The sequence below is a fragment of the Mobula birostris genome, chromosome 8, assembly GCF_030028105.1.
Source record: "Mobula birostris isolate sMobBir1 chromosome 8, sMobBir1.hap1, whole genome shotgun sequence".
In the NCBI taxonomy this organism is placed as follows: Eukaryota; Metazoa; Chordata; class Chondrichthyes; order Myliobatiformes; family Myliobatidae; genus Mobula; species Mobula birostris.
In genome coordinates this window covers 124,304,661-124,329,444 of record NC_092377.1, presented here as the reverse complement: position 1 = coordinate 124,329,444, position 24,784 = coordinate 124,304,661, and the positions used below count along the sequence as shown (strand labels likewise).

Sequence of the window (24,784 nt, the reverse complement as noted above, 5' to 3'; positions counted from 1 at the left end):
CTGCAGATGTACTGTGGAGAGCATTCTGACAGGCTGCATCACTGTGGTTTGGGTGGTGTGCTACTGCACAGGATCGAAAGAAGCTACCAATCCTTGTAAAATTAGTCATCACCATCATGGGTACTAGCCTCTGTGGCATCCATGACACCTTCAAGGAGCGGTGCCTCAGAAAGGCAGCATCTGTTATTAAGCACCCCCATTACCCAGAACATGCCCTTTTCTCATTTTTACCATCAGGAAGGAGGTACAGAAGCCTGAAGGCACACATTCAGTGATTCAAGAACAGCTCCTTCCCCTCTGCCATCGGATTCCTAAATGGACATTGTTGAACCCATGAATACTACCTCACTTCTATTATTTTTGCTTTTGTACTATTTTAATTTTACTGAAATTGATTTACTTATTTTTTTTCTCTATATTATCTTGTATTGCATTGTACTGCTGCCACTAAGTTCACAAATGTCACGACATATGCCACAATATGCCTGACTCTGATTCTGATAATGCTTCCACAATCCCTTCAGCCAACTCCTTAAGAAACCTTGGGTATTATCCATCTAGTCCAGGTGACTTTCTACCGTTAGACCTATCAGTTTGCCAAGCACCTTTAGTAATGGGGGGACAGGTTGGGTATTAGGGGAGGTGCTATGAAAAAGGAGACCTAGAGAGCGGGAGATGAAGGGTCTCTGTAACAATGTACGCTATCAATGTCAGAATCCAAGTGCGGAGGTAAGACAGGTTCCAATGTAGAGGCAGCAACCAGAGTTTATTGACAAGAATTCCAACAGAACATTGGTGGTTTATTAAACAGCAATTAACAAATTTAGATGCTCTAATAACCTCGAAGCACAATGCTCTCCAGCTCGCCACACAAACCTGAAGAGTTCATTACAGGCCTTGGTCCAAAACATCAGTTATCTATTCTCCTCCATAGATTTTGCCTGACATGCTAAGTTCCTGCAGCACTTTGTATGCGTAAATTGCGTACAGTTTTGTTGGTTTTTATGACTTGTAAGAATATATCATGATAAGTATTCTGTGCAGCCAAATAAAGGATTAGAAGCTGCACAATATTTCAATTGCTCAATATCCACATAAAATTGACAATTTTGAGCAGAAGTTTCAGAGCAGTCCAGTGACAGAGACTGGATTGTTGCCCTTATGCTCAGGGAACAACTTTATTTCAGGCACCAGACATGCCAATAACTTGGATGATGGAATGATGGCTTTGTTTAAAGATTGTGGATAATACGAAGATAGGTGGAGGGGCAAGTAGTTCTGTGGAAGTAGAGAAGCTTAGGAGAATGGGTAAATAAGTGGCAGATGGAATACAGTGTCTGGAAGTGTCTGGTCATGTACTTTGACAGGAGAAATCAAAGGGGTTTCTAAATGGAGAGAAAATTCAAAAACCTGAGGTGTAAAGGGACTTAGGAGTCCTTGTGTAGGATTCTCTAAGGTTAATTTAATGGTTGAGTCAGTGGTGAGGAAGGCAAGTGCAATATAAGTATTTGTTTCAAGAGGACTAGAATATAAACACAAGGATGTAATGTTGAGGCTTTATAAAGCAATGATGAAGTTTCACTTGAAATTTTGTGAGCGGTTTTGGGCCGCTTATCTTAGAAAGGATGTGCTGACATTGGAGAAGGTTTAGAGAATGTTAATGAAAATGATTCTGGGATTGAAAGGCTTGTTGTATGAAGAGTATTTGATGGCTCCGGGCCAGTACTCACTGGAATGCAGAAGAATTAAGGGTAACCAAATTGAAATCTATCAAATGTTAAAAGGCCTCAATAGAGTGGATGTGGAGAGGATGCTTCCTACAGTGGGAGAATCTAAGACCAAAGAACACAGCCTCAGAATAGAGGGATGTCCTTTTAGAGTGGAGATGAAGAGGAATTTCCTTAGTCAGACAGTGGTGAATCTGTGGAATTTGTTTTCAGAAACGGCTATGAAGGCCAAGTTTTTAGGTATATTTAAGGCAGAAGTTGATAGATTCTTGATTAGTCAGGGCATGAAGGGATATGGGGAGAATGCAGGAGACCGGGGCTTAGAGGGAAAACTGATCAACCATGAGGAATTGATTTCTCTGGATTAGAGATATATAATAACAAATCATCTGCATATAATGATAATTTATGTATTTCAATTCCGCGGGTAATACCAAAAATGTTGGGCGAGAGGCGGATAGCAATTGCTAAAGGTTCAAGTGCAATATTAAATAATAAAGGACTAGGAGGGCATCCTTGCCTGGAATGCCCTGTGCTGACCCTGCTCCACTGAACATTCAACTAATGTCGCAGCAACCATCTTGGACTGGACAGAGTCAGAGTGGAGATCTTGAGGCTTTATTCAGAGAGGGCAAAGAAAGAGCTGCAAGTAGATATTTTTGCCCCCTTCTTTATATTTGATTAGGTAGAACAGAAGGATAGTGGAATGCTCCTCTTGCAGGTGGAAGGTGGGAGACCTCCAGTAACCCTATCAACTATAACTGTGAGGTGCTTCCAAATGCACTTCTAACAACCCTCGTTAAGGAGTTGGAGCTGGAAGTGGATGAATTCTGGATCATTCAGGAGCCTAAGGGTGTGATACATAGGACATATAGAGAGGTAGTTAAACTCAAGGTGCAGGACACAGGAAACTGGGTGACAGTCAGGCAGGGGAAAGGGTTAAAGAGCCAGTGCAGAGTACCCCTGAGCCCATCCCCCACAACAACAGGTATACTTTGGATACCGTTGGGGGGATGACTTAGCAAAGGAAAGACACACGGGTTGGGTCTCTGGCTCTGAGTCTGGTTTTGTGACTCAAGATGGGAAGGGAGGAGAAGAGGCCAGCTATGATGACAGGGGATTCATTAGTTAGGGGAACAGAAATGTGGTTCTATGGATGAGAACAAGATTACCGAACAGTATGTTGCCTCCCGGATGCCAGAGTCTAGGACATCTCGGATCAAGTCCTCAGCATTCTGAAGTGAGAGGTTGAACAGCCAGAGGTCCTGGTCCATGTAGGTACCAGTTTTCCTGCATCATCACCAACATACCCGGGCTGGGCTTGGAATGTCAGCTCACATTTTTGTAATTAAATTTCTGTAGCCATCGTGATCATCAAAGTATCTGCCTAGTGATGGAATACTTGGTTCTTGTACAGATGTGTGAGTCTGTGGTAGTCTGGGCACGGGAGGAGAAACAATAGTGGCAGAGGATGTCTGGGCAATGGAAAGGGAGTATCTGCGAGATGCTGGGAGTAGGACTGATGTGGCCAGAGGCTGCTGAATTGCATTGGAGAGAATGCTAATGGCTGCCAGCTGACACTGGCTGTCTGCAGCTAGTTTGTGGACATCGGCCGTGAGAGTGGAAATCACAGACACCTGCCCCTGATTGCCTGCAATGACCTGTTGCAAGCGACAATACCTGTTCCTCCAGATTAGACTGGGCTTGTTGGTATGAGATCATCTGCCTCATTGCTTCAGTAACTACAGAATGATTCAATCGCCTGTACCTTGTGCCCTACCTGACCAATGAATCTCAAGGCCAAGGACAGCTGCTGTACCTGTCTGCTGGGTCCAGCTTTATGTGGTTGAGACTTGTAATCAAGATGTTCAGATATGGCCCAAATGGTGGGGGAGAGGGGGGAGAAAAAAGATAGAGAGAGAGAGCGCGAACATGAGAATTTTAGGGAAGTTAAAGTCACCAATGATAACAACCCTGTTATTTTTGCACCTTTCCAAAATCTGCCTCCCAATCTGCTCCTCGGTATCTCTGCTGCTACCAGGGGGTCCTATAGAATACCCCCAATAGAGTAACTGCTCCCTTCCTGTTCCTGACTTCCACCCATATTGACTCAAAGGAGGATCCTGCTACATTACCCGTTTCTGTAACTGTAATAGTACCCTGACCAGTAATGCCACCCCTCCTCCCCTTCTCCCCCTCTCTATCCCTTTTAAAGCACTGAAATCCAGGAATATTGAGAATCCATTTCTGCCCTGGTGCCAGCCAAGTCTCTGTAATGGCCACTACATCATAATTTCATGCCTGTATCCAAGCTCTCAGTTCACCACCTTTATTCCTGATGCTTCTTGTATTGAAGTACACGCACTTTAGCCCTTCTACCTTACTACCTTTACACCCCTTATTCTGTTTCTCTTTCCTCAAAGCCTCTTTATATGTTAGATCTGGCTTTACTCCATGCACTATACTTGCAGTTCTCCCATGACCTTTATCCTCCTCCACCTCACTATCTGCTCTAACAGTCTGGTTCCCCTCCCCCCGAAAATCTAGTTTAAACCCCCCCGGAGCAGCACTAGCAAACCTTCCCGCAAGTATGTTAGTCCCCCTCCAGTTCAGGTGCAACCGTCGGAACAGGTCCCACCTTCCTTGGAACAAGGCCCAATTGTCCAGAAACATGAAACCCTCCCTCCTGCACCAACTCCTTAGCCACATATTTAGCTGCATTATCTTCCTATTTCTAGCCTCACTAGCACGTGGCACGGGTAGCAATCCTGAGATTGCAACCCTGGAGGTCCTGTCCTTCAACCTTGCACCTAACTCCCTAAATTCTCTTTGCAGAACCTCCTCCTTCTTCCTATCCACGTCATTGGTCCCTACATGGACCACAACATCTGGCTGCTCACCCTCCCTCTTGAGAATACTGAGAACTCGACCTGAGATATCGCAGACCCTGGCACCAGACCATCCAGGATTCTCGATCTCTTCCACAGAACCTCTTATCTGTCTGCCTAACTATCGAATCCCCTATCACTACTGCTCGCCTCTTTTCCCTCCTTCCCTTCTGAGCTGAGGGTCCAGTCTCGGTGCCAGAGATGCGACCACTACAACTTGTCCCTGGTAGGTCGCCCCCACCAACAGTATCCAAAATGGTATACTTATTATTGATGGGAATGGCCACAGGGATGCTCTGCTCATTCTGTCTATTCCCCTTCCCTCTGCTGACTTTTAGGGGGGACTATCTCCCTGTAACTCCTGTCTATTTCTGCCTCTGCCTCACAAATGATCTGAAGTTCATACAACTCCAGTTCCCTAACTCGGTTTGTCAGGAGCTACAGCTGGATGCACCTTTTGCAGGTGTAGTCATCAGGGACAATTGTGCCTGCCGAATTCCCACATACTGCAAACGGAGCACTCGACTGCCCTAACTGCTGCCTCCATTACCTACTTCTAAGTTAATTAGATTAATTAAAGGAACTTACCTGGCCTTACCTCACTGGGAGCAAGCTCGTCCTCAGCCTCTGGAGCCAAAGCCTTCCTACTCTGTCTCCCACTACTCTGCCGCCCGTTAATTTGTTCGCTTTTTGAAATCTCTCGCTGTCTCACAGGCCAACCTTCACGCGCTTGCGCAGTCCTGCCCCATTCAAACTACCGAAGAAATGACCTTCTCCTTCTCAATCTGTTCACTTTTTAAAGCCTCCCGCTGTCTCACGGCACACATTCACGAGCACAAATGCCGAATCTGTTGTGTAGCCTGCCAGCAGGAACGTGTAGACCCTGAAGCAGAGTCTGTGGTTGACAGTTTGGTGCTAAGTTAAAGGTCAAGACCTCCAGGGTTGAGATCTCAGGATTGCTACCCATGCCACATACTGATGAGGCCAGGAATAGGAGGATTATACAGTTTAACACATAGCAAAGGAGTTAGTGTAAGAGGGAGGGCATGAGAGTTTTGGATCATTGGGCTCTCTTCCAGGGAAGGTGGGAAATGTAAAAAAGAGACAGTTTGTGCCTGAAAGGGAAGGGGAGTAATATCCTGGTGGGAAGGTTTGCTAATGGTGCACGGTGAGGTTCAACTAGATTTGCAAGGGGATGAGAACCAGAGTGCCAAAACAGTTAATAGAGAGGTTGTGGGGACAGATGTTGCTGAAACCTCAGATAAAGTCAGGAATCAAAAGGTTGAGTATGGTGCCACTAGTCTCCTGAGTTGCATATATTTCAATGCAAGAAGTATCATGGGAAAGGTGGATGAGCTCAGGGCATGGATCAACACCTGGAATAATGATATTGTAGCCATTAGTGAGAATTGGCTGCAGGAAGGATTAAAGGTGGTGTTACTGGTCAGGGAAAATTCCGTGGTAGTACTCTGTCAGGACAGACTGGAAAACTCATCTAGTGTGGTGTCATGGGTCGGATCGAGAAATAAGAAATTTATGATTATATTAATGGGCTATATTACACGCCACCCAACAGTCCGAGGAATTTAGAGGAACAAATTTGTAGAGAGATCACAGACTGTGCAAGAAACTTAATTTGCTTCATATTAACTGGGACTCCTATACTATAAAGGAACTAGATGGGATAGAATTTTTCAAGTGTGTCCAGGAAAGTTTCCTTAATCAGTACATTGAAGTCCCAGTGAGAGAATGTATAATGCTTGATCTGTTATTAGGGAATGGCACAGGGCAAGTGACAGAAGTTTATGCAGGACAGCACGTTGCATCTAGTGATCACAATGCCATTACTTTCAAAGTAAATAGGCAAAAAGATAGGTCTGATCTGCAGGTTGAGATTCTATTTTGGAGAAAGGCCAATTTTGATGTTACTAAAAATGATCTGGCAAGTGTGAATTGGGATACCGTTTTCTGGCACAAGTGTACTTGGTAAATGGGAGGCCTTCAAAAGTGAAATTTTGAGAGCACAAAACTTGTATGTGTCTGGTAAAATGAAAGGTAAAAATAACAAGTTTAGGGAACCTTGGTTTTCAAGAAATGTTGAGGCCACAGTAAAGAAAAAGTGCATAGCAAGTAGGAACAAATGAGGTGCATATGGAGTATAAGAAATGCAAGAGAACCCTTAAGAGAGAAATCAGGCTAAAAGAAGGTATGAAGTTACCCAAGCAGACAAGGTGAGGGATTCTACAGATATGGGATCCTGTACAGATGACAAAGGAGTTGTCTTCCACCCTGAGGCAAATCAAGGTGGATAAATCTCCAGGGCCTGACAAGGTGTTCCCTTGGACCCTATGGGAGGCAAGTGCAGAAATTGCTGGGGTCCTAGCATCCTTAGTAACAGGAAAGGTATCAGACGATTGGAGGATAGCCAATATTCCTCCGCTGTTTAAGAAAGGCTCTAAACATAAACCAGGGAATTATAGGCCGGTGAGTCTGACAACAGTTGTGAGGAAGTTATTGGAAGGTATTCTAGAGTACTGGATATAAGTATTTGGATAGACGTGGACTGATTAAGAATAGTCAGCATGGCTTCATGTGTGGTAAGTCATATCTAACTAATCTTAGAGTTTTTTAAGGGAGTTACCAAGGCAGTGGATGTTGTCTACATGGATTTTAGCAATGCATTTGACAAGGTTCTGCATGGGAGTTTGGTCAAGGAGTTCAATCACTTGGCATTCAAGATGAGGGATTAAATTTGATTTGACATTGGCTTTCTGGGAGAAGCCAGAGGGTGATTGTAGATTGCTGTCTCTCTGACTGGAGGCTTACGACTAGTGGAGTGCCACAAGGATCGGTCCTGAATCTTTCGGTGTTGTCATCTATATCAATGATCTGGATGATAACATGGTTAACCGGAACAAATTTCCAGATGACACCAAGATTGGAGAAGTAAGGAACAGCAAAGAAGGCTATCATGCTGTGCAGAGGAATCTGGATCAGTTGGAACAATGGCAGATGGAATCTAATGCAGACAAGTGTGAGCTGTTATACTTTGGTAGGATCAAGCAGGGTAGGTTTTATCAAAGGGATCTGGGAATACAGGTCCAGAATTCATTGAAAAGTACCCACAGAAAGAGAATTCCAAGGTTGCATGTGGTGACATGTATGTACTTTGATAATAAATTTTACTTTGAGCTTTGAAAGTGGCAGACAAGGTGAGTCACAGGTAGATGAGGTCAAAAAGAAAGCTCTTGGCACATTGGCCTTCATAAATCACAGTACTGAATACTGGAGAGAAGATGTTATGTTGAAGTTGTGCAAGATACTGGTGAGGCCTAGTTTGGAACAATGCATGCAGTTTTGGTCACTTACCTACAGCAAAGATGTAAATAAGCTTTAAAGACTACAGAGAAAATTTACAAGGATATTGCTGGGTCTGGAAGACCTGAAGTATAAGAAAAGATTGAATAGGTTTGGACTGTAATCTTTATAATATAGCAGCTTGGGAGGAAATTTGTTGAGAGGTATACACAATTATGAAGGGTATAGATAGGGTAAATGGAAACATTTTTCCAGTGAGGTTGGGTGGGACTACAACCAAAGGTCATGGGTTAAGGGTTAAAGGTGAAAAGTTCAAGGGGAACATGAGGGGAAACTTCTTCACTCATTGGGTTATGAGAGTGTGGAATAGCTGCCAGTACAAATGGTGCATGTATGCTCCATTTTAACTTTTAAGAGAAGTTTGGATAGGTACATAGATAGTAGGGGTATGGAGGGCTATGATCCCAGCCCAGGTTGATGGGAGTAGGCAGTTTAATTTGTTTTGGCACGGACTGGATGAGCCTAAGAGTCTTTTTTTGTGCTGTGCTTTTCCATGTCTCTAATCATTCCCCATTCTGATTTCAGACTTTAGAGGATAGAGGTGTATTCCAACAACCCTGTTGTGTGAGACACAGCCCTTTAGTAGCAGTGAAAATGACCCATAACATTTGAATGAACTGGGAATACAGAGGTTAACAACTAATCTCATTTTGCTTTGACCCATAGATCTGAGGGATGAATAAGTTGTCAAGACATAACTGTGGTCAGCTCATCTTGCAGAAAGACATGTATGAAATTCAAGGGAAACCTCTTCAGCCACAGCATAATGACCATTTGGAACTATCATCACACGGAAAGTGAGGGGTGAGCATCAGGAATGGATTTAAAAGGATTGTTGTGGAACAGAAACACTGGCAGGGACAAGCTGAGTTGACTCCTCATTGTACAAGGTGTGCTGTAAATTCACTAAGTCCCTGAGACAGAGTTGAGAACTGATTTATTTGTCACAGATCCAGAATATTAAACTGCAGTCACATTAAAGGAGACTATCAGCAGAAGAAACTCCTCCGATGTCCAGTGACCAGATGTGGCCAGCAGGCAGGATAACTGAGGAAATCCCTTCCCATAGTTTGAGCAGTTGAACAGTTTCTCCCGTGTGAATTAACTGCTGTGCCAGAAGGTGAGCTGATTTTGATCCCTTCCCGCAGTCTGAACAGGTGAACAACCTATCCCCAGTGTGAACTCGCTGATGTTCTTTCAGTTAAGACGATTGAGTGCATCCATTCCCACAATCTGAGCAGGTGAACGGCCTCTCCCCAGTGTGAACTCACTGGTGCGCCAGTAGCTCAGATGACTAGTGAATCCCTTCACACGCTACCAGCAGGTGAACAGCTTCTCCCCAGTGTGAACAGACTGGTGTGTTTCTAAGTGGGATGCATGAGTGAATTCCTTCCCAGGCACAGAACATGTGAACAGCCTCTCCCCTGAATGTGATGATGTACCTTCACTTAAAATTACCGAGGAAATCCCTTCCCACGTCTGAGCAGGTAAACTGCCTCACACCATTGTGAATTTGCTGATGTGCCAGTAGGTCAGATGATTGAGTGAATCCCTCCCCACAGACTGAGCAGGTGAATAGCGTCTCCCTAGTGTGAACTGACTGGTGTGTTTTTAGGTGGTACGAGTGAGTGAATCCCTTCCCACAAAAGGAACAAGTGAATGGCCTCTCTCCTGTGTGAACTCGCTGGTGTCTCTGTAGGTTTGATGAGTTAGTGAATCCCTTCCCACAGTGTGAGCAGGTGAATGGCCTCTCACCAGTGTGAACTCGTTGATGTAACTTTAGTTGGGATGACCGAAGAAATCCCTTCCCACAATCTGAGCAGGTGAATGGTTTCTCCCCAATGTGAACTCGCCGGTGTGCCAGTAGGTCAGATGACCGAGTGAAACCCTTTCCACAGTCCGAGCAGCTGAACGGCCACTCCCCAGTGTGAACTGACTGGTGTGCCAGTAGGTCAGATGACCGAGTGAAACCCTTACCGCATTCAGAGCAGACGTACGGCCTCTCTCCTGTGTGAACTCGCTGATGTCTCTGTAGGTGGGATGAGTTAGTGAAACCCCTCCCACACTGTGAGCAGGTGAATGGCCTCTCCCCAGTGTGAACTCGCTGATGTAGCTTCAGTTGGGATGACCGAGGAAATCCCTTCCCACAGTCTGAGCAGGTGAATGGTTTCTCCCCAGTGTGAACTCGTCGGTGTGCCAGTAGGTCAGATGATCGAGTGAATCCCATCCCACAGACTGAGCAGGTGAATGGCCACTCCCCAGTGTGAACTGACCGGTGTGCCAGCAGATCAGACGAACGAGCGAATCCCTTACCACATTCAGAGCAGATGTACGGCCTCTCTCCTGTGTGAACTCGCTTGTGCCTCTGCAGGTGGGTTGAGTTAGTGAAACCCTTCCCACATTCTGAGCAAGTTACTGGCCTCTCACCAGTGTGAACTAATTTGTGAGCTAGTAGGTGGGATGATTGTGTGAACTCCTTCCCACATTCAGAACAGGTGAACAGCCTTCTCACAGTGTGTTTACGCTGGTGTACTGTCAGTTGAGATGACCAAGTGAATCCCTTCCCACAGTCTGAGCAGGTGAACGGCCTCTCTCCAGTGTGAACTAATTGGTGTACCAGTAGGTGAGATGACTGTGTGAATCCCTTCCCACATTCAGAGCAGGTGAACGGCCTCTCTCCTGTGTGAACTCGCTGGTGTAACTTCAGCTTAGATGACCGAGTGAATCCCCTCCCACAGTCTGAGCAGGTGAACGGCCTCTCTCCTGTGTGAACTCGCTGATGTAGCTTCAGTTGAGACGACCGAGTGAATCCTTTCCCACAGTCTGGGCAGGTGAATGGCCTCTCCCTAGTATGAACTCGCTGGTGTGCCAATAGGTCAGATGACTGAGTGAATCGCTTCCCACAATCTGAGCAGGTGAATGGCCTCTCTCCCGTGTGAACTCGCTGATGTATCTTCAGTTGAGATGACCGAGAAAATCCCTTTCCACAGTCTGAGCAGGTGAATGGCTTCTCTCCAGTGTGAATTGACTGGTGTGCCAGAAGGTCAGATGATCGGGTGAATCCCTTCCCACAGTCTGAGCAGGTGAATGACCTCTCTGCAGTGTGAACTAACTGGTGTGCCAGTAGGTAAGATGACCGAGTGAATCCCTTCCCACAGTCTGAACAGGTGAACGGCCTTTTTCCAGTGTGAACTGACTGGTGTGTCAGTAGGTGAGATGATCGAGTGAATCCCTTCCCACATTCAGAGCAGATGAACGGCCTCTCCCCTGTGTGAACTCGTTTGTGCCTCTGTAGGTGGGATGAATGAGTGAAACCCTTCCCACATTCTGAGCAGGTGAACGGCCTCTCCCCAGTGTGAACTCGCTGATGTATCTTCAGTTGAGAAGACCGAGTGAATCCCTTCCCACAGTCTAAGCAGGTGAAAGGCCTCTCCCCACTGTGAACTAACTGGTGTGCCAGCAGGTCTGAAGACCGAGTGAATCCTTTCCCACAGTCTGAGCAGGTGAATGGCCTCTCCCCAGTGTGAACTCGCTGATGTAGCTTCAGTTGAAATGACCGAGGAAAACTTTTCCCACAGTCTGAGCAGGTAAAAGGCTTCTCCCCAGTGTGGATTCTCTGATGTTCCTTCAGTTGATATGACCAACGAAATCCTTTCCCACAGTCTGAGCAGGTAAATGACATCTCCCCAGTATGAACTGACTGGTGTGCCAGTATGTCAGATAACTGAGTGAATCCCTTCCCACAGTTTGAGCAGATGGGATGTTTAAATGAATCTCTTTCCACAGCTCTTTATCAATTCTCTGGCAAGTCAGAAAGTCAGATGTCAGATGTAGTGAATCCCTCGCACTCTCAGTGCAATGGAAGAACTGATCTCCAGTGAACAAATGCTGGTGTGTTGTCAGCATCCGGTTCCAGTGGATTTCACTGAGTTACAACAGAAAACTTCATTTCATACACAAAGCAGTTTTCCAGCTGGGATGAGATATTTCTTCCCCTCCTAGGATCAACAATATATCAGTGTTACAAAGGAAATATCTGGTCACTCCTTAAATATCAGCACAGAGACATCTAAACTGTCATGTAGTTGTATTTGTGATTTCTGTATACAAACCCTTTGTTATTTCTAACCTGTAGAAAGGTTTACAAACTGCATCAATGGGTGAAGGACATTTCAGATTAATTTTAGTCTCTGTGCTGAGCTCTGACATCTAACCGTTACAGTGAGTTTCAACAAATCATCCTCTAACTGGACATGGATCGGAGATCCAGACTGACTACCACATTCTCTGCCTGTCTTCCTCTCTGTATCGGAATGGACCATTTCTGCCTGCGTCAATCTGTAACTTGGCTCCATTATTTTAAGTTCAGGTCATGTCCCACAGGGCTACAAAGACATAGCTGCTCCTGCTCCATTACTCTTGAACCCCCCACCCCGCCCCCACAAGCCCAGGTGATTGACGGTGGTGAACTCGTCAATTGCAATGCTAATAAATGAACGGGAGGGCAGTATTTCTCATGGGAGCGTGGCACTTCAGTGATATGAAATCTACAGGTCACTTGTTACCCCGGACAAAGGTATTTAATATCATTATGTACCCAGGGAGAATGGGTCAAAAACACGTTCACACTGGAAGAAAGGTTCAGAAAAGGAGGTAGAACAAAGGTGATAATCTCGAGAATTAAACCTGGAGGGATTTTATTCTTTTTTTCGGAGTCCCTAACTCTTGAATTTAGATAGCTGCAGATCGGGAGCATCTGAGCGATCGATCCGCTCCCATTTCCTCCGCCTGCGGTTCCATACGCGTCCTGCAGACCGGCGGGGAAAACGGTGGAAAAGTGTCACCCATTTTTCCTTTGTACTCGCGAAATCCGTCGCGCATGCGCCATTGAAATGGCGTAAGCAACCTCGCTCATCAGCGAAAGATCCTCAGAGCACGGGTACGGATCGTGGGGCTGAGAGAGGGAAAAGGGTGCAGGGCCACGCTGTGTCCAGGCTCACGGTAATTGTCCGTAAGTCGGAGTGCGGAAAGCTGTGCCGATGAAAACCCCCGCCCGGACCACTGCTCCTACCTGCTGTCGGTTCTCCGGTGCCTTTTGTCCGCTCGGCGAATACGCAGTATTGCGAACTGTCTGCACTGCGCCTGCGCATTTGTTCGGCAGGTCACGAACGACGAATTCCGATGCACGAAGGTTTCTGGGTAAGCAAGGTGCCATTAAAGCACTGCAAAATGCTGGAGGAATTCAGCATGCTAGGCAGCATTTGTGGAAAAGAATAAACAGTCGACGTTTCGGGCCGAGACCCCTATTCGGGGATGGTGCCATTAAAAAAGTTCGCATGCACCTATTCCACGCTACATACCTCAAAAATAATGTTTTTATGTCGAAACAACACAACATCAAAGTTGCTGGTGAACGCAGCAGGCCAGGCAGCATCTCTAGGAAGAGGTACAGTCGACGTTTCGGGCCGTGACCCTTTGTCAGTACTTCTTCGTCTGTACCTGTTCCTAGAGATGCTGCCTGGCCTGCTGCGTTCACCAGCAACTTTGATGTGCGTTGCTTGAATTTCCAGCATTTGCAGATTTCCTCCTGTTTTCGTTTTTATGTCGAAAACTCAGCAGTTACTTTAACGTTGCAGTTTTCCACATACAATATACTCAGTACTGTATACTTTGTTGGTGCGTGGCCAAGTGGTTACAGCGTTGGTCTCGTGATTTGAAGGTCACTAGTTCGAGACTTGGCTGAGGTAGCGTGTGTGTCCTTGAGTAAAGTACTTAACCACACATTGCTCTGCGACGACACCAGTGCCAAGCTGTATGGGTCCTAATGCCCTTCACTTGGACAACATCAGTGGCATGGAGAGGAGAGACTTGCAGAATGGGCAACTGCTGGTCTTCCATACAACCTTGCCCAGGCCTGCACCCTGGAAACCTTCCAAGGCGCAAATCCATGGTCTCATGAGACTAATGGATGCTTATTAAAAAAAAACTCTGCGTCGATGTTAAAATTCCAACCCACTTACAAATGCAGAGATAAAGCATTCGTGATTCTGCAGATGCTGAAAATATAGACACACACAAAGTGCGGGAGGAACATCAGGTCAGGCAGCATCAAAACAGAGGAATAAATAGCCTAGAGATGGTGAAAAGTCTTGGCAAGAGACATCGATTGTTTGTTCCTCTCCATAGTTGCTGCCTGACTGCTGAGTTTCTCCAGCATTTTGCAGAATAAATGATATTTTTTTCAGTCAATTGGTCCCAAGATGTTGCACACCTTTCGTTTGTAGTCACATCCTCTTTGTCTGATTCCCTCCTCCTCGATCCCATAGACTATAGCCATACCGCGTTCTAGAGCCCCAAAGCCATGATTTATGCTGGGTCTCTTTGGTTTCTGACCCTGTTGCATCAAAGATTTACCCACCATTCTGCTGTCAAACTTTCAAGAAGAGTGGCCCTTTGAAATTGACCCAAAATGTTAAAAAGAGCAAAGAATGATGAGTAGCCACAGTATTCTTTTTTGGCCCAGAAGCCTGAGGAACAAGGAATATTTGGTACTAAACCCCAGTGAATGCATCTTCTGTTGCAGTCTGCAGAAAGTCATTCAGGAAATTCAAGGTAAATGTGGAAGATAATATCAAATATATGGTTAAAAGAGCTGTGTCTATTGCTAAAACTTTGTGTCCTTGAGAACATTCTGTGATTTTCCAATTAAAGTTCCTAGTCTGCATAACTAAGATAATAGTTCTGTCCAAAATCCCTCATTAAAGTGATAACATGGCTTCACAAATGCGATGAGTGTAGACAAAAAAAAGTCACAATAAAAAGCAACACACACAAAATGCTGGAGGAACTCAGAAGGCCAGGCTCCCTCCACCTTCTTACTCTGACTCTTCATCTTTTTTAGTCCAGTCCTGATGAAGGGCCTCAGCCCAAAACGTCGACTGTACTATTTTCTAGAGATGCTGCCTGGCCTCCTGAGTTCCTCCTGCATTTTGTTCGTGTTGCTACGATTTCCAGCAACTGCAGATTGTTTCTTGTTCATGAAAAAATATCATTATAAACTAACTCTTTTGTTCTGCTAAGGTCACACATGCTTGCTACTAGATATAAAGACAAGCTTTTCCCTTATAATTCAGAGTTCCACTTGTGAACTCTCCATGATAACATGCTAAGATAAAAGATTTGGCACTTGAAGTCAGCTATGGAGCTTTACTTTAAAAATTCTCTGACAGTAAACCTCTTCACTAACAGCATGATGACCAGTGGTAACCTGTCATCACTGGGACAGCAAGAGGTGAATGCAATGATGGATTTAAAAACACTGACATGAAACTGATGTGAATTTGCTGGTTTCAGCAGGTAGAATGAATGAGTAAACCTCCTTGATCACTCAGGATAGAAGTGTGGCCTATAGTCATGTGAACTTGCTGGAGCCTCAAACTGGGTTAACTAAATTAATCCCTTCCCACATTCAGACTATCTGATTATTGTGATCCTCAGGGCCAGATTTAGTAGGGTCAGGGCCCCTGGGCTAGAGGCTCTGATGGGCCCCTACCGGCACCGTAAAATGCTGCTGTACCAAGCAAAAAAGGCAAGAACAAGAGCAAGGCTGTACTAGTCAAAATTTCAAAGCTGTGGACCAAGACATTGGTTTAGTACAATACGTAGGCTATAAACTTGCAGGCCTTAAGAGGGAGGACAGAAAGTAATGCAGATTCTTAGTTTGAAGGACAGCATCTAAAGCACTCAAAAATTGACCTAGGCTTAGTTGGCTTAGTAAAATTATGAGGGTGACGAAGTATAATGTACCCACTCTTAACTCTTTATTTAGCTATTGCTGCACATACCATAGGCCTTATTTCTCAAACAATGCTAAAGCATTTTTATCTAGGTATTTTTCTCAACCGTGTGTTCTGAGAAAGTAAAATAGAAATGAGAGACAAAAAGGCCAAGAGAGATGGCACTATGGCAAACTAGGAAACTTGACAATACTCCAACAATCATTTTGAAAAATGAAATCTAGCACATACTAACCTATTGCTGTATTGTGTGGCTTACAGAGTAAAGACTAGTTATTACTTACTAGGTTTGTAAACGGTCAACTATTAGACTATTGCCACAAAAACAGGAACAGCACTGACACACAAGCCTAGATATTTATAAAGTCAGGTGCTTGTTTTTCAAAATTAAAGCCTGCTTCTTCTGGATTTCTTTGCAGTAAAGTCCTTGATCAGATTATTAAAATCCAGTTTCCGAACAAGATCACTTTCAAGTGATACCAGAGTAAGATGATTCGGCCTGTCCTGTCCCATTGTGGATCTGAGCCTATTCTTCACTGGCTTGAGCTTGGAGAAAGATCACTCACCCCTTGTATTTGTGACAGGGAGAGTCAGGTAAAGGATAGGGAAATGGGCACAGGAGCCGGAATCAGAGTAGATCAGCCACGATCGTGTTGAATAACTACAAGGCATGTGGCATAGGAGCACAATTAGGAACTGGGCACATTGAGTCTACTCCACTACTCCGTCATGGTTGATTTATTATCCCTCTCAAACCCATTCTCTGTCTTCTCCCCGTAACATTTGACGTTCTTACTAATCAAGAACCTATATGTCACAAACTCATGTCATCGGTACAGTATACTGAGGGGGCTGAGTTTTTTGTTTGCTGTTGGTTTTATTTTGCATTATCTGTGTTTTATTATTTATCTGTATTGTTGCTTTTGTCTTTTTATGTTATTGTTAATTCTTTTCTAGTTTACATTTAAGTTGCAGTCGTCCTTGTTTATTTCCAATTGATTCTCCGATACTTTGCAGATGTCCAATTAAATATACTTGGACTTTTGTCTATTATTAGGATAGTTACTTGTCAGCTTTTCATTAGTCCAGGGTTTTACCAGCTGGGCACACTCTATGCCTGGAGTGTATTCTAACTCCTCGTTGGCTTGGTTGTTCTAGTCCTTGCCTACTGAAGTTCTGGCTGAGTTATCCAACATCTTGTAAGTTCAATTGTTTTGTTTTGTGAATAAAATTTCCTAGTTTTCTTTAACCCTTCTGAGTCTCTGTGTAATCCTGTGCCTAGATCTGAAAATGCAGCATGACAGTGTGACCAAGCCATCCCTGGATCCAGCAAGATTTGGCTTTCGGTTAGCTCTGGTACAGCAACGTTCGGCAGTCAGTCTGCACTAAGAGATGCTGCAGGTATCATGACCTCCTTAGAGATCCACAGAGCCAGTCAGTCAGAAACATCCCCAACTGGGCCAGAAGGTGTCGAAAAGTTGCCTAACCCTGAGCACTTTGATGGAAACCCTGAGACTTGCCATGGATTCCTAACACAGTGCTCTTTGGTCTTACAGCTGCTACCTTTCAGGATTTCAATTTAATAGAGCAAGGTGGCACATGTGATATCCTTCCTGTCGGGTAAAGCTCTGCTGTGGGTTATGGCATTGTAGGAGAAATGCTCTCAAATGTTCGACCATTGGATAATTCGCAAGTGCCATGAGAAGGATATTCTATCTCCCTATTGTGGGGTGGTGGGGGTGGGGGACAGTAGGCAGCTGGCAAATTTCTCCGTATGTGTCACAATGGGGTGCTGGGAACAGACCCAAATGCGAGACACAGACACTGAAGTACAAGGAACAGGACTTGACTAGAGTAGGAACGTGACAAGCTTCAGACCAGGAGCAGGGACAAGAATGCAGACTTGAGCTAGGGAAAGCAGGACCAGGACAAGAAACCATGGACTAGGAGACAAGGCTTCGACCCCAAGCCTGAAACTGGACAAGGACCCAGAACCTGGGTCTTGCCTCGGGCTTGGACCCTGGAACCAGGCAAGGACATGGCATGACTTCAGGACAAGACATGGTTGGGGTCTAGAGGCCTGAGCTTGGAGACAGGCTGGGGCTTTTTGCTCTTGAGGCTTGAGGCTGGGGTCTTGGATCTTGAGCTTGGCTGCAGGCTGGGGCCTTGGGTCTTGATCTTGGCTGCAGGCTGGGGCCTTGGGTCGTGAGCTTGGCCGCAAGCTGGGGCCTTGGGTCGTGAGCTTGGCCGCAAGCTGGGGCCTTGGGTCGTGAGCTTGGCCGCAAGCTGGGGCCTTGGGTCGTGAGCTTGGCCGCAAGCTGGGGCCTTCAGGTTTGGGGTCCTCGAGGCTTGGGTTCTTGGAGCTTGGCTTGGGGTCCTCGAGGCTTGGGTTCTTGGAGCTTGGCTTGGGATCTCGAGCCGGGCTGCCGGCTGGGCTCTGGGATCTTGAGCTTGGCTGCCGGCTGGCGTCTGGGATCTTGAGCTTGGCTGCCGGCTGGCATCTGGGATCTTGAGCTTGGCTGCCGGCTGGCATCTGGCATCTTGAGCTTGTCTGCTGGCTGGGGTCTGGCATCTTGAGCTTGCGGAGGCTGATAAATTGGAGGCTGGAACTTGGAGACAGACTGGGAACTGTACATTAACCTAGAGCTGGGACTTATACTTAGAGAAGCCGGGACTCAACTTCTCCACACCAAGATGGGTCAGAACCATCTGTCGGGTAACAGCAGAACAGCCGGACTACCCAATGGAGGCAAAGACAAGACAAGACAGCTCCCCTCGCAGGGCAATGGCAAAATGGCCTAACTTACCCCACGGAGGTGAGGGCAAGACAAGACAAGACCCCCTGCAGGGCAACGGCAGAACAGCCTGACTTACCCCACAGAGGCGAGGACAAGAAAAGTCAAGACCCCCGCAGGGCAATGGCAAAATGGCCTGGCTTATCCCAGGGAGGCGAGGACAAGAAGAGACAACACCAAGGAACAACAGACTGTTCCATCTCTGCTCCGGGGTAGCTCTGAGTCTCAGTTCAGCCAGCAACCTCAGCTGGCTACGGAAACAGCCGGATCCCTACTTAGCTGAGAGTAGCTGGCAGCCACTCAGCTTGTCCAGGAAACAGCCGAATCCATACCGCAAAGACAGCTCCGACTACTGACGACAAGGCTCCATGAGGGGATGGTTCCCCAACACGACCTAAAGATGGCAATTGGCTGCTATAGCCTTCCACTGGCAGGTTGCTCCCAGGGGATCTTGACAAAACAAACCAGCAGCTCACACTCAACCCCAAGGCTACTTATATTCCAAGCCCCAAGATGAGAATCAGGTGCCTATGATTAACTCGATCAAGGGACAGCTGGAAGACCCGGAGTCCTGAGTCCACGGACTGGACGGTGAACCGGAATGCGGAGTTCATGGACCAGACCATGACAGTTTGTGTCAGAGGATCACAAATCATGTCCAATTACTGCATCGAGTTCCAGGCACTGCCGCTTGTGAGCGGCTGGAATGGAGAAGCCCTTGCTGCCATATTCTACTGAGGATTGAATGAAAAGCTTGGGGATGAACTGTCTGCCCATGAACTGGTTCAGGACCATGATGGACTGATTGACTATCTGACTCGACTCGATAATTGGATGCTGAAGTGACAGAGGGAGTATTGCAGTAAGTTCCCCAGATTAGAGTCCTTCAATCCCCATTATTCACCCAGGTTTCCTATTTGTACAGCTACCTTACCCGCAGGCTATTCAACTGGGTAGGACCCATCTCACCCCTGCTGAGCAGGACAAGTGGATGAGAGAGAGGCGGTGTCTTTATTGCAGAGGAGTTGGGTACTTTCGACCTTCTTGTCCAGACAGGGTGGAAACCCTAAGGGCCATCCAGTAGAGGGATGTTTGTGACGGTCCCAAAGGTACCTCCTAATGCTGTGTTGTCTGGGTACATATGCTTTCTTTATTGGCTTAAGGTGACAAGGAACTGGCCCTTCCAGCGTTGATAGACTCTGGCTCTGCAGATCATATTTTAGATATGATGGCCCGACAGCTGGGAGTCCCAATCTCTAAGTTAGATCATCCATGACAGCGACTGCTGGAGACCATCCAGAATTGCTTAGATTTCACCTTATCTATTCCCCCGGGATCCCTCTCTTAAGGTGTCCATGGTCGTCACAGCGTGACCCTGTTATAGACTGGTCTAATGGCAGTGTCCTGTGCTGAGCTTCCAGCTATCATAAGGTCTGCCTCCCAGACGCTCCCTGAGTTCCCGAGTCTTCCTCTGACATTCCTGAGTTTGCAACCTATGATGATCTCAAAAAAGATCCCCTGGGTATTCCGACCTTCTTGAGGTTTTTAGTAAATAGATGGCAACCACACTACCTCTCCATGGGCCATAGAGCTTTTGCCAGGGGCCTGTCCACTCTGTCAGGACCTGAAAGACTGATCATCGACAAGTATATTCAAGAGGCCTCAGGATTTATCAGAGCCTCCACTTTTCTAGTGAGAGCAGGTTCTTTTTTCAACCAAAAATGATGGGCCCCAGGGACTTTGCATATATCATAGGGGCTTAAATAAAAAAATAGTTAAGAATCGCTACCCCTTGTCCAAATTAACACATTATTTGAATTGTTGCAAGGGCAACTATTTTCACCAAGCTGGATCTGAGGAGTGCTGATAATTTAATTTGTATCATGAAGAGGACAACTGGATGACAGCCTTTAATACCCTGACAAGACCTTAAGGATACTTGGTGATGCTCTTTGTGCTGGTCAACACTGCAGCTGTCTTTCAGACACTTATTAATGAGGGAAATGGTTATCAAGTTTGTGTGTGTGTACCTCAATGACATTTTCATTTTTAAAAAATCCTGTGAGAAGCATGTAATGAATATAAGGCACGTTCTTCAATGCCTGTTAAAGAATCGCCTGTTGGTGAAATTAGGGAAGAGTAAGCTCTATTTTCCCGAAGTCTCTTTTTTGGGATTTGTCATCTCTCAGGAATTCTTCTTATGGAGCCTGAAAACCCTGTGCAGTGCAGAACTGGCCTCCACCTACTTTTGTTAAACAGTTCAGTGGTTTTTGGAGTGTGGGAATTTTTACAGGAGGTTTGTTCAAAACTCTAGCTCGATAGCAGCTGCACTGACTAATTTGACCAAAAAGACACAGCACGCAGGGTTCTCTCTGTTGGTCCCCGGGGGCTGAGACAGTTTTTATGAGTTGAGTAGTTTTGTTACTGCCACAATGCTGCATCCACCTGATCCAGAGCTACCCTTCATTGTGGAGATAAACACTTCTGATCTTAGACTGGGTGCCGTTTTATCTCAGAGATCCGCTGTTGACCAGAAACTGCATCCTTGCGACTATTTTTAAAGATGTCTGTCGCCAACTGAGGCAAATTCCGACATTGCGAATAGGGCACTCTTGGTGGTGAAGTTGGCACTAGAGGAGTAGTGGCATAGACTTGAGGGGCTAAGCACCCATTCATTGTCTGGATGGACCATAACAACTTGGCTTCTGTTCTGGATGCAAAAAGACTGAATTCCCAACAAGTTCACTGTTGTTATTGTTTAATCATTTTAATTTCATTATGACATATCATCCTGGGTCTGAAGGTCATAAATGATGCATTATCCAGACAATTCGAGCCCTTATATGGTGGAGATGCTGGCTTCCATTATTCCGGGTAACCTCTGTCTTTTGGGATGTGGATTCCCAAGGTAGCAATCCCATGAAGAGAATGACCAGGTTCCAGAATGTGCTCCTGTTGGTCTAGCCTGAGTTGCAAACTAAGGTTCTTAAATGGGGTCACGCTTCAAACATAACAGGTCACTCTGGTATCTAGTACACCTTAGAGTTCATTAAAAGAGTATACCGTCGACCGGGTATATATAAGGACATTAGGTCATTCGTGCAGACTTATGACATCTGTGCTCATTACAAAGATCCTGAATCCCTTCCTCAAGGCCTTCTTCAACCTCTATCCATTCCTCACACCCCTGGTCTCAACTTTCTTTGCATTTTATTACCAGTCTGCCACCATCACACCCTTTTATCACTATTTTAGTTGTGGTCAATAGGTTTTTGGAGGCTTGTCAAATTCATTGTGCTAAGAAAGCTACATAGTCCGAAATTCTGATGCACCAGATGTTCTGTATACTTGGTTTTCACACTGGTACTGTTCTGGACAGAGGTCTCCAATTCATCTCCAAATTCAGGCAAATTGATTGGACCTACCTCGACCCTTTCCTTGGGATTCTGACTGAGAAGATGAACCAGGACCCAGAGTGAATCCTTTGCTGCCTAGTGCCTGCTAATGCATCCACATAGTGTGGGCAGAATTCACTCATCCTACCCATCAACATTCATCACTGGGTATGACCACTTTCCAACGTCAATTTGGGTTTTAGCCTCCTCTCTTTCCTGATCAGGAGGCAGAGGTTGGTATCCCTTCCCCTCAACAGTTTGTTCAGAGGTGCTAGCAAAGGTGGTTCAAGGCCAAAGAGAATCTGGAAATGAGTTCAGCTCAGCATCAAGCTAAGGCCAACAGAAAGAGGCAGCTGGGTCCTTCTTTCTATATTGGTCAGCAGGTCCGACTTTCAACTAAAGATCTTCCACTCAAAGTAGAATCGCGAAAATTAGACCCTTGCTTATCAGTTCCTTTAAAGTCATTAGGAAAAGTAACCTGGTAACATGCAGTTACAACTTCCCTGTTCTTCATGTATCCAGATTGAAACTTTTACTTTGTAGCCCCTTGGCCCCAGTTCCCAAGCCACCCCTCCCCCAGCAAGGACCACAGACAGAGAAACTGTCTCAGCAGAACTGCTTAATTTACGGAAATTAAGGGGCCAACTATAATACTTGGTAAACTGGCAAGGATATGTCATGGAGGAATGGGGCTGGGTTCCTTCCAGAGATATTTTAGATCATGATTTTACTTCAGAATTCCATTGCCTACATTCACATATTCTTGAGCTGACAGGTGCTGGCCATGAGAGGAGAGGTTCTATCACGACCTCAGATCATTGGTAGAGTATCCTGGGGGCTCTGAGATTTTGTTCTTGTTTTTCTTTTACATTATTTGCATTTTATTAATTATAATTATCTGTATATATGCTTTTTTTTGTTAATTGTTAGGTCTCCTCTAGTTTACATTTAAATTGCAATTGTCCTTGAATACTTTCAATTAATTCTCCAAGACGCTGCAGGTGTCCTATGAAGCAGCCTTGGACTTCTGTGTCTTATTAGAATATAGTTACTTGTTAGCTTGAACGAGTCAGAGGTTTTATCAGCTGGGCATAGATTCTTTTGTGCCTGGAATGTATTTAAAGGGGAAGCGATAACCCCTCATTGGCCCAGTCATCCTGATCCTTGCCTAGTGAAGTTCTGGACAAGCTCTGCATGAATTTGTAAATTTAGCTGTTATATTTTGTTTTAATGCTCATCAGATCCATGCGCAGTCTCAGGACTCATACCACCAGGTTCAAGAACAGCTATTACTCCTCAACCACCAGGCTCCTGAACCAAAAGGAATAATGTCATTCAACGTCTCATCCCATCAACGAACTGTTCCCACAACCCATAGACACACTTTCAAAGATTCTTCATCTCATGTTCTCAATATCTATATAGCATATTTATTATTATTATTATTATTATTATTAGCTTCTGCTTTGGACCTGTTGTGCCGGTAAGAAAATTGGAGTATAGTATATACATGTCGCTTCTCAGGCAGAAGTTGATATGTTTTATCATCACCTTCTCAAAACACTTCATCACTGCAGATGTAAGCGCAACTTGATGATATTCATTGTGGCAGGTTACCATATTCTTCCTAGGCACTGGTATATGATCAGCACAAGTCTTTAGTACTTGGCCAGGTACACCATCTGGGCTGGTTGCGTACTGTGAGTTCATCATCCTGAAATATGCTCTCACATCGACCCCAAAGACTGAAATCACAGGATCATCGGGGGCAGAGGGAGATTGTAATGGTTCCCCTACGGTTTGGTGGTGAAAAAAGTATAGAAGCCATTGAGCTCATCTGGAAGTGAAGCCCTGTTGTCATCTATGTCAATTGATTTCATTTCTTACGAGGTGATAGTATTCAGGCTATGCCACAGCTGTCAAACATCCTTCATTGATTCAGATTTAGTTCAGAATTGCCACTTCACTCATAAGATGGCTTTCCAAGGCCATGCGTGGACGTCTTGTAACTTCTGTGGTCACCAGACTTGAATGCCTCTGATCTGGCCCTCAGTTAGTGTGACACTATTACACCTCGGGGTGTTCCGGAGTTCGAAATTCAATTCCTGTGCTGTCCTGTAAGGAGTCTCTGTATGTCCGGCCTGTGGAATGCATATGTTTTCTCCGGTTCCGCTGGTTTCCCCCCACAGTTCAAAGACATACCGGGTAGGTTAATTGGTCATTGTAAATCGTCCTGTGATTAAGTTAGCATTAATCGCTCTACAATGGAGAGAGTGGAAAACATCAAGTTCCTTGGGTTGCAGATCTCGGACAATCTCACCTTGTCCAGGAACACCACTGGGATTGTGAAACGGGTCCAGCAGAGATTGCACTTTCTGAGGAAGCTTAAACAAGCATCACTCCCCACTAACATCCTAACTACATTCTACAGAGGCGTGGTTGAGAGTATGCTGACCTTTTGCATCACAACCTGGTACTCCAGCTGCAGTGCTGTCGACAAAAAAGCCTTGCAGAGGGTGGTTAGGGGAGCAGAGAAGGTTATTGGAGTCTCCCTACCTTCTGTCCAAGACCTCTTTCAGAGTGAATGCCTCCAGAAGAGGCACTACATCATTAAAGACCCCTCACACCCCCTCCATGAACTGTTTGTTCTTCTGCCATCAGGCAAACGTTACAGGAGCATCAAAACTAAAACCACAAGGCTACTAAACAGCTTCCTCCCACAGGCACTCAGACTGCTAAATAGCTGCTCCACCTGACTCTGCTTTGGACACACTTAACTTGCACTGGACACTTATAACTTGATTT

At 45.5% G+C, this 24,784-nt stretch overlaps 1 protein-coding gene across 2 annotated transcripts in view; it reads right to left on the bottom strand.

Moving 5' to 3' along the window:
* Positions 1 to 764: 764 nt before the first annotated feature.
* LOC140201658 (uncharacterized) overlaps positions 765 to 24,784 on the bottom strand; it is a 72,217-nt gene continuing 48,197 nt past the window's right edge. The window contains exons 1-2 of one of the 2 annotated variants that reach the window (XM_072266111.1): positions 13,065 to 13,118; positions 765 to 11,991 (exon numbers count right to left, since the gene is read on the bottom strand). In XM_072266111.1, the coding sequence (XP_072122212.1) occupies positions 9,438 to 11,675 (2,238 nt within the window). In that variant the 5' untranslated portion in view covers positions 11,676 to 11,991; positions 13,065 to 13,118 and the 3' untranslated portion in view covers positions 765 to 9,437. Of the gene's footprint in view, positions 11,992 to 13,064; positions 13,119 to 24,784 lie in introns of those variants that run through there. The other variant, XM_072266113.1, reaches the window with a different exon arrangement.